General features: G+C 52.5%; 1 protein-coding gene across 1 annotated transcript; it reads left to right on the forward strand.

Moving 5' to 3' along the window:
- Positions 1-3,341: 3,341 nt before the first annotated feature.
- Positions 3,342-6,751, forward strand: PRG3 (proteoglycan 3, pro eosinophil major basic protein 2; the record flags this gene model as incomplete). Its single annotated transcript, XM_079929966.1, has 5 exons — positions 3,342-3,402; positions 3,832-4,145; positions 4,833-4,961; positions 5,777-5,891; positions 6,693-6,751. The coding sequence occupies 5 exons, from the start codon at positions 3,342-3,344 to the stop codon at positions 6,749-6,751; spliced, it is 678 nt and encodes a 225-aa protein (XP_079786092.1).
- Between the last annotated feature and the right edge of the window lie 5,653 nt (positions 6,752-12,404).

The raw sequence follows: 12,404 nt of genomic DNA on the forward strand, positions 1-12,404 counted from the left end.
TCAGTCTCAGTTTCCTGACAAGGGCTGCCCCCAGCTCCACATGCCAGGTACTGTTCTGAGGTCTTTACTGGAGCTGATCTCATTTGAGGTGGGCCCTGTCATTAGCGTCGGTTTAGGGATGGGAAAATTGAGACCCAGAGGGGCTGACTCTAGAATGGTGATTCCATTCTATCAAGACATCACACTATGCTGCCCTCAGCATAACGTGGGGCTGGATGGAAATCTGAGACGAGAGGCAGAGTTTGAAACCCCTATGAATATAGATGCAAACGGTAAGCCAGAGAGTTGGCGTTTCATGGATGCTGAAAAGGTGGGCACCGTGGGCTAGTCTGGGCGTAACGCATTTGGGTGAATCAAAGAAAGCAAGGATGTAGGAGTCAAACAGACTAGGGTCAGACATGCCACTTCTAACTAGCTGTGTGAGCTTGGGCGAGTTATTTCACCTCTCTGAGCTTGTGTGGTAGGTCTGCGCACTGGGATGGCAGTGTCTAATTGGCAGGATGCTTGTAAAGATTAAGTAAGTAGGATAATGGATGTGAAATCCTTAATGAAGCACAGTGTTTGGAATATGGTGGACCTTCAAGAATGTCATTTCCGGACTTCCCTGGCGGCCCAGTGGTTAAGACTCCGTGCTTCCACTGCGAGGGGCGTGGGTTCAATCCCTGATCGGGGAACTAAAATCCTGTATGCTGCACGGCGCGGCCAAAAAAAAAATAAGAGTTATTTCCAGTTTTACATCAGACATCACCGTGGTGACTGAGCAGGGCCCTGGGATGTCTTTGCCCCAGGTCAACCCCAGGGAGGGGCAGGCCAGAGAGAGGAAGTAGAGGGAATGCAGGTGTGGGGTGACTAAGGAGCTGAAAGGTCTTGGTTTAGGTCTGCCTCTGACTTGCTGTGTAATCTTGGGTAACTTATTTAAGCTCTCTGAGATGCCGTTTCCTAGTGTGTAATGCAGGGACGTTTAAATGAAACAGCGCTTGTAAAGCTTATCGTGGTGCTGGCTAACGGGAGTAGCCGACCTTCTCGGTCATCCCAACCACGGAGTGAAATGAGGCCCCTGGCCTGGGCCCCAGGACCGGGGAGAATAAGGGGGAGGGGGGCTAGCTTTCCACCCCTCCCCAGCTAGGGAAGTCTCCTGCTTGAACTCTGGAGACCAGGTTTTTGGGCCCTGGAATTAGTCAATCCACCCCCAAGTCAGGTAGATAAGCTGAGGGTTACGTCCGTTGGGCCAGGGAGATAACGGCCGAGACCGTTACTCTGCATTCAGGGCCCAGAAGTGAGCTCTCAGATACTTCTCCATTTGTAGGTCCCCTGAGAGAGCAGAGGAGTGGAAGGAAGCCAGGCCTTTTCACCCTCTGGGTGACCTGTCCCTGATGCCCTGAGCACAGGAGGGCTGGGCTGGAATCCAAGGAACAAAGATGCTAGGATATCACAGAGTGGAGTCACCCACCCTGACAGGGCCACAAGCTCTTGGCGGTGATGTCTGGCAAAATCAAGGCTCAGCACTTGCTGGCCTGTCCTTGGGTTGCAGTGAATGTGGCTGGAACCTGATTGATTCATATTTTGACGTTTTGTTCATCATGGTAGCTTTACGTAGATTCTGATTTTTAAGAAAGATGGCATTAAATATTTATTTATCTTGACCACTGAGTTCTTTACTGTCCCCTTAAATTTTGCAACTGAGGCAAGCGCCTTCCCCTTAGTCCTGACCTTGGTCGTGACAGAGGGCTGGTGGGAGGTGGGGAGTCGGGGCGGTGTGGGGAGGCTGGCCCACAGAGCATCTGAATGGCTCTGCATGAAGGTTTCCATTCCAGCTGCTGCCTCCCCGCCAGAAAGATATGCCTCAAGCTTGGACAAGATAGCATGTTCTAGATCAGTGATCCTCAACAGGGGTACTTTTTCTTTCCAGAGGACATTTGAAAATGTGTGGAGGCATTTCTGAGTGACACGATCTGGGGAGGCACGGTTGACATCTAGTGGGTAGAGACCCAGAGATGCTGCTAAACTTTCTATAAGACACAGGACTGCCCCTCCCCCAACCTTCAACAAAGGATGATTTGACTCCAAAGAGTAATAGTGCAAAGGTTGATCTAGAGCCACAGCATAAAGGAAGGAGCATAAGTTTTTCACATATTGAAGGTAAGAAAGAGATGGAGAGGGAGAAGGAGAGGGAGAGAGAGGGAGAGAGTGAAGGAGGGAGGGTGTGTGAGAGAGAGAGAGAGAGAGAGAGAGAGAGGTGGGGTGGGTAGAGCATGTTGGGAGCCCCAGAGACTTAGAAATCTCAGTTCCCCCACTTCCTGCATAACCTTGGCAAGTCACTTTCCCTCTCTGAATCTCATTTTTCACATCAGTGCCGTAGGGCTAATCATACGTTCTCATGGGACTGAGGTTAGGAAGGTGAGGTTTCAAGGGTGCAATGCACAGTATGTACTTGGTCTAGAGAAGAGCTCAGAAGGGCTGAGGCTCCCCTTCATCTCCTACCTCCTCTCCTGTGGTCTCCCTCTCCCTGGGATTCTCCACTTCATTTGCTGGAATATTGACCAGAGGAAGGCTGCTCCTATGGCTAAAGAGTATTGTTCAGACTGGGACCCTTTAGGGGTGCTGATAACCATGCCAGGACAGTCGTCATCTGGGGCTTTCTCGAGCATACTAGGGTGTTTGGGCACCTGCCTATGGCAAGAGGCAGGTCCCTAAAGTCCCAGCAGAGAGCAGGGCCCAAGGGTGGGAGGACTGAGCAAACCTCTTATCAGCTCCACTTCCCGCCCCCCAGCCCAAGCCTGGGGCAAGCGTCCTGGCTTCTTCCCACTTCCCCAAAAGCCCAGTATAAGGGTGGCCTCTGGCACCCAGCAGCCCGAGGCACTGAGAGTGGGGGCTCCAGACTCTGAGGACGTAAGTGCCCGCTCGGCTGCCCGGGAAGGAGAGGTCCAGGGCTGGGGGAAGCAGGACCCTATATGGCAAACATCCTGGAGGCCTCTCCTTAGGACCATGATGGCCACTATCCTTCCCCTTTCACCCCCAGTGTGAGTGGAATTGGCCCTCACTGTGAGCAGACCTGTTCCCATGGCGGCTAGCATCTGAGCTGAGCGCTGCCCCAGGGAACAGTGATGGAGCTCTCAGGAAAAAGGGTCTTTTGTACTTGAGCTGACAACCCCCTGTTCTTTTCTTGATTCTCCAGCTCAGGGTCTGTTCAGTCGGGGAGAAGGAAGCGCTCTAGTTTGCCCTTTAATCCACCAGTTAAGCAAACACTGCATCTCCACTGTGTGCCAGGGGCCGTGCAGACACGTGAGAAGTCCCCAAGGAGGGAAGGTGAAGTTGTGTGCCTGTCACAAGACTGAGGGGATATGAAATGCTCCCTGCTTCTGCCCCTTCTCCTGCTGGGGACAGTTTCTGCTCTTTATCTGGGTAAGTCCTCCTCTTCCCTCCTCATCCATTTTTCTCTTTTCTCTTCTTTCCTGCATCTGTTTTTGCTCTTGTGGGCCAGGGCCACAGCCTCCCCTCTTCAGTTGACCCAGCCCACCTCTAGTTAGATTTCTCCTGGACTCAGAACTGTGACCTGAACTTTCCTGAAGGAAAAACACCCACCTGTGAAGATGAGGGCTTCTCACAGGTGCTGCCTCGCACTCCCAAAATACCCCACATGCGGTGTCAGCCAGGTTCTCATGCCTTTGGGTGTGTGATGCAAGAATTCTGGCTTGCCCAACCCCCAAGGGGTCCTTCCAGTCTTGGTTCCAGATGGCGTCCCTAGGAAGGCTGAGTGGGGCCATCAGAGCTGTCCGTGGTCCTGGAAGAACAGAGAGCCCGGCCTGATGGCAGGTTACCTCTTCTTTCCAGAGAATGATGCCTCCCATCTGGGCAGCAGAGAGACACAGGCTGACCTGAGCCAGGATCTGGAAGGTTCGGGGGAACAGGAGGGAGAGCTGGCCCTGAATTATGGAGCGCTTGAGTCAGAGGGAGAGGACGCTGTGGCTTCCAGCTATCAAGATGCGTTTGAGGATGAGGGGGCCATGGAGTCAGACCCAGCTGCCCTGGACAAGGATTTGCAGTGCCCTAAGGAAGAGGACACAGTTCAGCTTCCAGGCAGCCCTGCGTGCAAGACCTGCCGCTTCGTGGTGGTGCAGACCCCGAGAAAGTTTTGGAATGCTCAGGTAAATGGCAGGGAGGCTACTATGGGGGACCAGGTGGAGGAGACAAGAGTGGAGCCAACCTTCTGTTCCCTATCATTTGGACTAATGGCTCTCCAGGCCGAGTATGCATCAGAGTCTCCTAGAAGTCTCGTTAAAACACAGATTTCTGGGCCCCATCTCCTCAATTTCTGATTTAGCAAGTCTGGGGCTTAAGAGTTTGCATTTATAACAAATTCACAGGTGGTTATATTGTCGGTCGGGAGACCGCACTTTGAGAACCACTGGTTTAGATAAAAAGCTTTGGTACAAGATGTGCCTGTGCTGAATCCTGGCTTTGCTTGTCGCCAGCCGTTTTATTTGGGCAAGTCGCTTCACCTCTCAGGGATCCTGTATCTTCATTTGTAAAATGGAGCTGTATGGTACCACCGCTTAGAGTTGTGGTGAGGATTTAAATAATACATGGAAAGTATTTAGAATAGTCCCTGGGTCATTGTAAACTCTCAGGGAATGGTGGCTGTAGTTATTCTGAGTATTATTATTCTTTTCTGCAAGAAGTTCCTGACACCAGATAAAGGAACAAGAGACGGGATTCAGGGGGGCAATAGATCCCTGATTTCTGACTTGGAAAGGGATGAGGGGGTCTCTCCTGGAGACTCAGGGACTTGAGAGAGAACAGTGGATTTTCTACCCCACCTCTTCTCTCTGCAGAATACATGCAGGAGGTGCTACCGAGGCAACCTCGTCTCCATCCACAGCTACAGTGTCAACTATCGCATCCAGTGCGGGGTCAGAAGCATTAACCAAGGACAGGTCTGGATTGGAGGCTACAAGTCCAGGGTAAGCGAGGGGCCAACTCCCAGGTACACGAAGGTCTTTCTGATTGCCTCAAGGGGCCACCTGCTGGCATTAAGACTCCTCCAGCAGCTGAAGCTGGCTCATACCGGCTTAGGAGAACTGATGATTGGGTGCCTCTCTTCCTAACTCCATGTTCAGTGGCTTCATGCTTGTAGCTTGAAAGCTGCCATGGTGGATGTATTTACACCAAGGAAATTGACAATTATTACAAATCAGGTTTCTTTCTTCCCTCTAGCCTCTCACCTTCCCCCAAAGCTGGTTGTTAAATGTTTACCAGCACACTCCTGGCGTCAGGAGGTAGATTCTATATCTAGTTTGGTCCCTTACGAGGTGAATGACTACCTCCAAATTTCAGTTTCCCCATCTCTAAAGTGGGGTCCTTCTCTCAGAGTGGCCTTGGGATTGTGGACAAATAAGGGCCATTATATTTGCTACTCAAGTGTGGTTCACGGACCAGCAGCATCAACGTCACCCGGTAGCTCATTAGACATGCACAATCTTGGGCCCCGTCCCAGAACTCCTGAATCAGAATCTGCATTTTTCACTAGATCCCTAGGAGATCTGTGTGCACAGTGAAGTTTGAGAAGTGTGATAGCCGGAAGTGATGCTTGCTCTTCCATTGTCATTGCCTGCGAACCCTCAGGGATGGGTCTCAACGGTATCCTAGCCAGGTGGGCAGTGAGAGGAGATTATATATACAGTGTTCAGGAAGGGATACTCAGTGGGCTTTCCGGAGACCCAGAATCTGTCTGTCTCTCTGGACCTCCGCCCTCTGACCCAGCCTCTCTCTTCTCTAGTTCACGCGGCGCAACAATTTTCGCTGGACTGATGGCAGTTGGTGGAACTTTAGTTACTGGGCCTCAAAGCAACCTCGGAATGGGAGTGGCCGTTGTGTGGCCCTGTGCACCAAAGGTGAGGGGGCCCGGGCACCAGGACAAGGGGAAGGGGTGGCAAGGTGGACTCCCACACATGTCCCTTTGAGCTGCCTGAACACACCTCCCCAAACCCACACCCTCCCTCCAAGTGGAGAACCAATGTCCCTGTCTGTGAGGAGGGCTGATAGGTAGGGATGCCTCAGAGCAAAACCAGGTGATGAGGCTCCCGGTACAGGGGCTAGAGGGGGACTCCCCATCCTCCCAGGCAAAGCTAGGCTCAGGGCCTGGGGACTCCTTTCCTTCCTCTGATATGATGGCGACAAGGAGTGAATATGGGACAGATGGGAGGAACAGATGTGAATGTAAAATGTGGATGACGGGTGAGGTGAAGAGGCGGGAATTGAGGATGGCTGACTTTGCCTGCTTTGAACAGCACGGCTGCCAGATGTGAGGGAACTTATTACAGTGGCTGGACCATACGGGTTAGAGTAAGGTGGCTGAGATCCACACCCCAGCTTTGCCACTTGCCAGCTGAGACACGGGCAAGTTATCACTCCCACTAAGCCTCAGTTTCCTCGTCTGTGAAACGGGAGTGATGATAGCACCGACCTCTTGGAGAGTCATTGTGAGAATTAAACGATAGCCCATGTAAAGCACTTAGCACATTGCCTCTGCAAGGGAAGAGATCAATGGCTAGTCCGGATGTGTGGGAAACCTGTGGCCATCGGATCATGACTACGGCAGGGAAAGATGACATATGAGGTGCCTGAGGAGGGGACGAGGGAGCACAGGCCACACTCAGGTAGGCAGCTGACATCACTGTGCTCTCTACCGCTAGGGGGTCGGTGGCGACGAGCTTCATGCAAAAGACGTCTGCCCTTCGTCTGCGCCTTCTAAGCCAGAGGCACGGAGATCCTCCCTTCACGCCCTCCTGGTGGCCTCTGTCCTACCCTTGGCACTTGTCCCCAGCCTCTCCGGATCATAAAGTCAGACTTCCAACAGCATCTCCTGACTCTTGTTTCTTCATTGAGCACTTCAGAGGAGTTGGACTCTGGGTTGGAAAATCCTGGAAGCATTCACTCCGGTTTCGTGGGGAGTGGGGTGGGACTTTGAGGAAAGTAAAAGATGTTGGAGTAGGGCGCCGGATCGGGGCGGGGGTGTGGGGGGGTGCGGGGCGCCGGGGTGTGTCTGCAGCGCCACCTGGGGGCGGAGCGCGTACCGGGCGGCGGTCCTTTTCGTTCCGGCTCTGAGGATTCCCCCCACCCCACCCCGCGCGCCCCACCTGCCCCAGGTCCAGGGAGGAAGAACTCCTTTGGTGAGGGGGTGGGGAACTGACCCTGTTGCTCTGTTTGGATTCTGTAAGGTGTGCGGGGCGGGGTGGGAGTGGCGGCTTTCCAAAATGGAGGCTCTGTGGCCGATTCAAGAATTGGATGGACCATTGAGGTCCCACCTGGGGTAACCACGTAGGGGGGAAGAGAAAGTGGTCTCTCGGGGCAGCCGGCTTCTCGAGACCTGTGTCTTTTTCACTTATGATAATGGCCCCTATTTTCCACTCTCCCAGCCACCTGTGTGTGAGTTCAGAGGCCCCAACTTCTTCTGAGATAGTTCCCCACCCCATTCCCAGGAGGGTGGCTGTCCTCCTCACTGGGCCCCGAATCCTTCATCACCTCCCCGGTCCCCAGCCTATCCCCCCTCCCTAGAGGGGCCGCATTCTCAGGAGGGAGCTGCCTCTCATCCCAGGGCCTTTTTAAAAAAAAAATATTTTTTTTTAACTTTTATTTTTGGCTGAGTTGGGTCTTCGTTGCTGCGCGAGGCCGTTCTCTGGTTGCAGCGAGCAGGGGCTACTCTTCATTGCGGTGCGCGGGCTTCTCAGGCTCTAGGCGCGTGGGCTTCAGTAGTTGTGGCACACGAGCTCTAGAACGCAGGCTCAGTAGTTGTGGCGCACGGGCTTAGTTGCCCTGCGGCATGTGGGATCTTCCCAGGCCAGAGCTCGAACCCGTGTGCCCTGCATTGGCCGGCAGGTTCTTAACCACTGCGCCAACAGGGAAGCCCCTCATCCCAGGGCCTTGGGGCCAAAGTCAGGGCATCTGTAGCTGTGTGGCTCCAATGCTGGTTCTACAGTCCCAGGTCTCCTCTGCTTCTCCCATTTTCTCAGACCCTGGGGACATTGAGAGAGAACACCGTTGCTGCTCTTAACTTTGTTCCAGGCTGGGCTCCAGGAAGGATCTGGGCTTGATGAAGCGAGAAACTCAGACTGGAAACTGGGTATTCAGAGGACAGAGAGCCCCGGGTCGTGAGAGAGAGAGAGGGATAGAAAGAGAGACTTCTTGGGGGTGTAGTTCTACATGGGGCACAGGGAGAATGTACAAGTATTTCTGGGGGCGCACACATACCCGTGTGTATATGGATCTTGGTGTGTACAAGAGTCAGTCTTTGGATACCTGTGTGTATGTGAATCTATATTTGTAAATATGCATAAATCTGTGTGTGAGTCAGCGTGTATTTATGTGTTGTGCGCACGTTTTATAATCTCTATTTATGGATATGCCTGTATGTCCGTGTCCATCTTTGAGTGTGTGTATCTGTGTAGCTTTGTACCTTATACTCCTGAATCTGTATATGCATACATATGTGTGTACCGCTGTGTCTTTGGCCAGTATCTTTGGGAGTGTGTGTACATGTCAGTGTGTCTGAGCATACCTGTGTACAGGTCTACCTTTGTGCATGTATGTGTGTGTGTATCTGTACAGCTATCTGATGAAATGCGGAGTTTTTTTTTTTAATAGACCTTTATTGGAGTTTACTTGCTTCACAATACCGCGTTAGTTTCTGTTGTACACCAAAGTGACTCAGTCATATGCATACATATGTCCCCATATCCCCTTCCTCATGAGCCTCCCTCCCACCCTCCCTATCCCACCCCTCTAGGTGGACACAAAGCACCGAGCTGATCTCCCTGTGCTATGCGGCTGCTTCCCACTAGCTAACTATTTTACATTCGGTAGTGTATATATGTCGCTACTACTCTCACTTAGCCCCAGCTTCCCCCTCCCACCCCATGTCATCAAGTCCATTCTCTATGTCTACATCTTTTTTTTTTTTTGATTCCATATATATATGCTAGCATACGGTGTTTGTTTTTCTCTTTCTGACTTACTTCACTCTGTAGGACAGACTCTAGGTCCATCCACCTCACTACAAATGACTCAATTTCATTTCTTTTCATGGCTGAGTAATATCCCATGGTATATATGTGCCACGTCTTCTTCATCCATTCATGTGTCGATGGACACTTAGGTTGCTTCCACGTCCTGGCTATCGTATAGAGCCGCAATGAACACTGTGGTACATGAGTCTTTTTGAACTATGGTTTCTCAGGGTATATGCCCAGTAGTGGGATTGCTGGGTCATATGGTAGTTCTGTTTTTAGTTTTTTAAGGAACCTCCATACTGTTCTCCATAGTGGTTGTAGCAATTTACATTCCCACCAGATATGGAGTTTTTGGAACAGAAAATCCAGTTTTGCCAGATGTGCTTTGTTTCTAAAGATGCTGGAGTTGATGGAGCAGGACAGGATCGGAGAACCCCAGGGGAAGTGGCTGGTGGTGAAGCAGCAGGGTTGAGCCCCTCGAACATGAGCAGGGCTCTGGCAACGGGAGAAGGGGCCTTGATATTGCTATGAACCTCACCAGTGCTGGGCCCCGGGAACTGCCTCTAGGTGAGGCCTGTCCTCAGTAGACTCTATCCATCTGCCTTGGGTAGAGATTGGGTCAGGGAGCTCCTAATCACAGCATGTCAGCCTCCCCAAGGGCATGGAAGGGGAGCTGCGTTGAGGTCAGGCCCCTACCCACGTCCCCGCACTGTGTACTGCAACAAGCTAATCTTGATGCTGTGCTTCTCAAAGAAGCAGAAGCAGTGGGGGGTGGGAAGGATGAGCTCTGCACAGGTAGCTCTGGGACTGGTATTTCTGGGAATTGCTGAATGGCAAGCCCCCTCTTATCAGCCTCCACTTATCTCCTTGGTGGGGAATGGGCTCTAGCTAATCCCAGTAACCAAATATACTGCCAGCCAAGGCCAGAGGTAGAGGGAGGGAGGAGAAAGGGGTGGGGTAGGGTGGTGCTCAGACCCTTCCAGACTGAAGCTTGCTTGAGGCAGGCCAGGGTAGAAAAGATGTCCTTCAAATATCCAGTGCTGTCTGTTAGTGGGCCTCAGCTTCAACCATTATATATTCTTTCCTTTGGCTGTTTAAGGCCTTTCAGACTTGAAGCCCTTGATTAAAAAGCAAATATTCTTAGGACAAGAAACTCCTGAGTGTGTTGTCTATTAACACCTCTGGAAGATTGATTGGTAACTTGCCGAGAACAAGGTTTTGTGAGGAGGAACACAGAAGGGAAAAATGTGTGTAACTGTTAGTGTGCATGGGCGGGGGGTTGCGGAGAAGAAAAGCTATTAAAAAGGAGATAATGAAGCAGAGAGTGCTGTGCTCACAGTTTTCTCTTCCTGGGGACCTAGGAAGACTATATTCCCCAGTATTCCTTGCAGTAAACCTGGGCTCTGCAGCATGATACCGAGTCTGGCCAGTGCGATGCGGTTGGACGTGATATGAAGGCCAGCCCTGGCCTTCATAGGACCCCCTGTGATCATCCATGACCCTCCAGTTCTCACTGTCCTTGCCACAGTGACCTGGGGGTCCATGTATCTCAGATGGCACAGCTGCCAGGGGGAAGGGGCTGACTGACCTACGTTGTTGTATTAATCCTGAGATTTCACAATTAACTTGTTACTGCACCAAACTCTGCTTTGGCCTAACACACGTAGAAAAGAGGGTGCCGACAGATTTCTGAGTTTTTCCCAGGCAGATACGGCCCAGCAGTCAAGATCCCAGACTCTGGAGTCATAACGGTCTGGGTTCAAGTCCCAGCTCTACCACTTCAGTTTTAAAACCTTACTCAGCCTCAGTTTCTTCTCTAAAATGAGGGTTGAATGAAACAATGCCTGTCACACATTTAACTCATCGCTAAACGTTAGCTTTGATGCTGAGCTGTTAGGAAGGAGCGTGGGTTTCAGGTCAAATGTCCGCGCATCGCAAATTTCTTCTTCTATTTCTAGGATTAACGACAAACCATGGCAAGCTTACCGGGGTTGGCGTGAGGGGTCACGTGATTATGTTGGTGATCGTGCTGAGTACACGTGACGCAGCGGAGGTGAGTTAGTTACTGGTATTACTACTGAGATCAGCCCTAAGTCTTGCACAGGGAGCCGTGACCTAGTTCAGCCGCGGGGAAGACAACATCGGGCTCACACGTCCAGGAGCTCAGGCTGGGGATGGGCTGGCAGTCTCAGGACGGGCTGATGCGCCCATAGGAGGACCACCCCAGTCTGGAGGAAGGGTCCCTGCGGGACAGAGCTGCCTCTGTCTCCTCCTCAGAGAGCATCCCTGTGACCCCAGCCTCAGCCCATCCTCCCGAGAGCTGGATTCACTGGGGCTCCTGGTGGGAGAGCTCAGCACTGCCTTCACTGATGTCTCTGCTGGTCAGATGTCTGGATGCTGCCTGATTCCCTAGGCCACCCATGGGAAGGTGGTACCCCATCCTCTTGAGGATGGGGCTGGGGGTGAAGGCAGAGTGGAGAAAGGGGTGATGGGCCTCACGTGGCATCATCTCACCGCTTCCCTCCCTGGGGTGGGGGATCAGAGGGGTTGGGCCTTCCTGAACTACCCCCCAAGCTGCCCCGCGCCTTCTGTAGAGGGGCCAGCCCTCCATGTACAGTTAAGCTCGTCTCTGCTAAGGCCTGCGAGCCAACCTTTCCAAGGCATTTACCATGAAGCTAGTGAAACGTACACTCCAGGGCCACTCACCTGCCTGAGCCTCTTCTAATCCTAAAAGATGACCCACGTTGCATATGCTTCAGGCTTCATAAAACCTGGATCTGCTCCTGATCTCTGCCCTGGTGAGATTTCTGGGCCTCCACTGTGGAAGAGCCCAGAAGGGGAGGGGGCGTCGGGGCAAAGGAAGACGGGGTGGGCTTGGCGTGCTCTCAGCAGCCTTCCCAGCTGCCTGTTCCTTCCTCCTTCCCTGAGTGGCGGGACACCTGGTTCTCTTTGGGCCACTAACTGTGTGACACTGGACGAGTCATTTTCCCTCTCTGGCCTCAGTTTGCTCATCTGTAAACAAGAGAATCAGACAAGATGGTTCCTAAAGCCCCTTTGGTTTCTGCCATTAGAGGACCGACCACCTCATTAGGGCCCCGCGGGGACTGGCCTGCTGACCGGCTGCTCGCCGGGCGTTGGGTCTCACCGGACCTTTCCGTCAACGTGTTGGAAGAGACTTGCTGATCTCCTGGAACAGGGCCCCAGGTTGGGGAATCCCGTCCCGCCCTGGGGGAGCCTAATGGGGCTCCGGAGTGAGGGGCCTGGGATACGTATGAGCACGTGGGGGTCCCAGAGAAATGAGAATGGGCTCTTCTCTCGCCTGGGGAGAGGGAAGGAAGAATTCACTGACAGTTACGCCTCCTATTCCCTTCTGAATTTGGGACCCACCCAAGTCAGAGA

The sequence above is a fragment of the Stenella coeruleoalba genome, assembly GCF_951394435.1.
Source record: "Stenella coeruleoalba genome assembly, chromosome: 8".
NCBI classification, from domain to species: domain Eukaryota; kingdom Metazoa; phylum Chordata; class Mammalia; order Artiodactyla; family Delphinidae; genus Stenella; species Stenella coeruleoalba.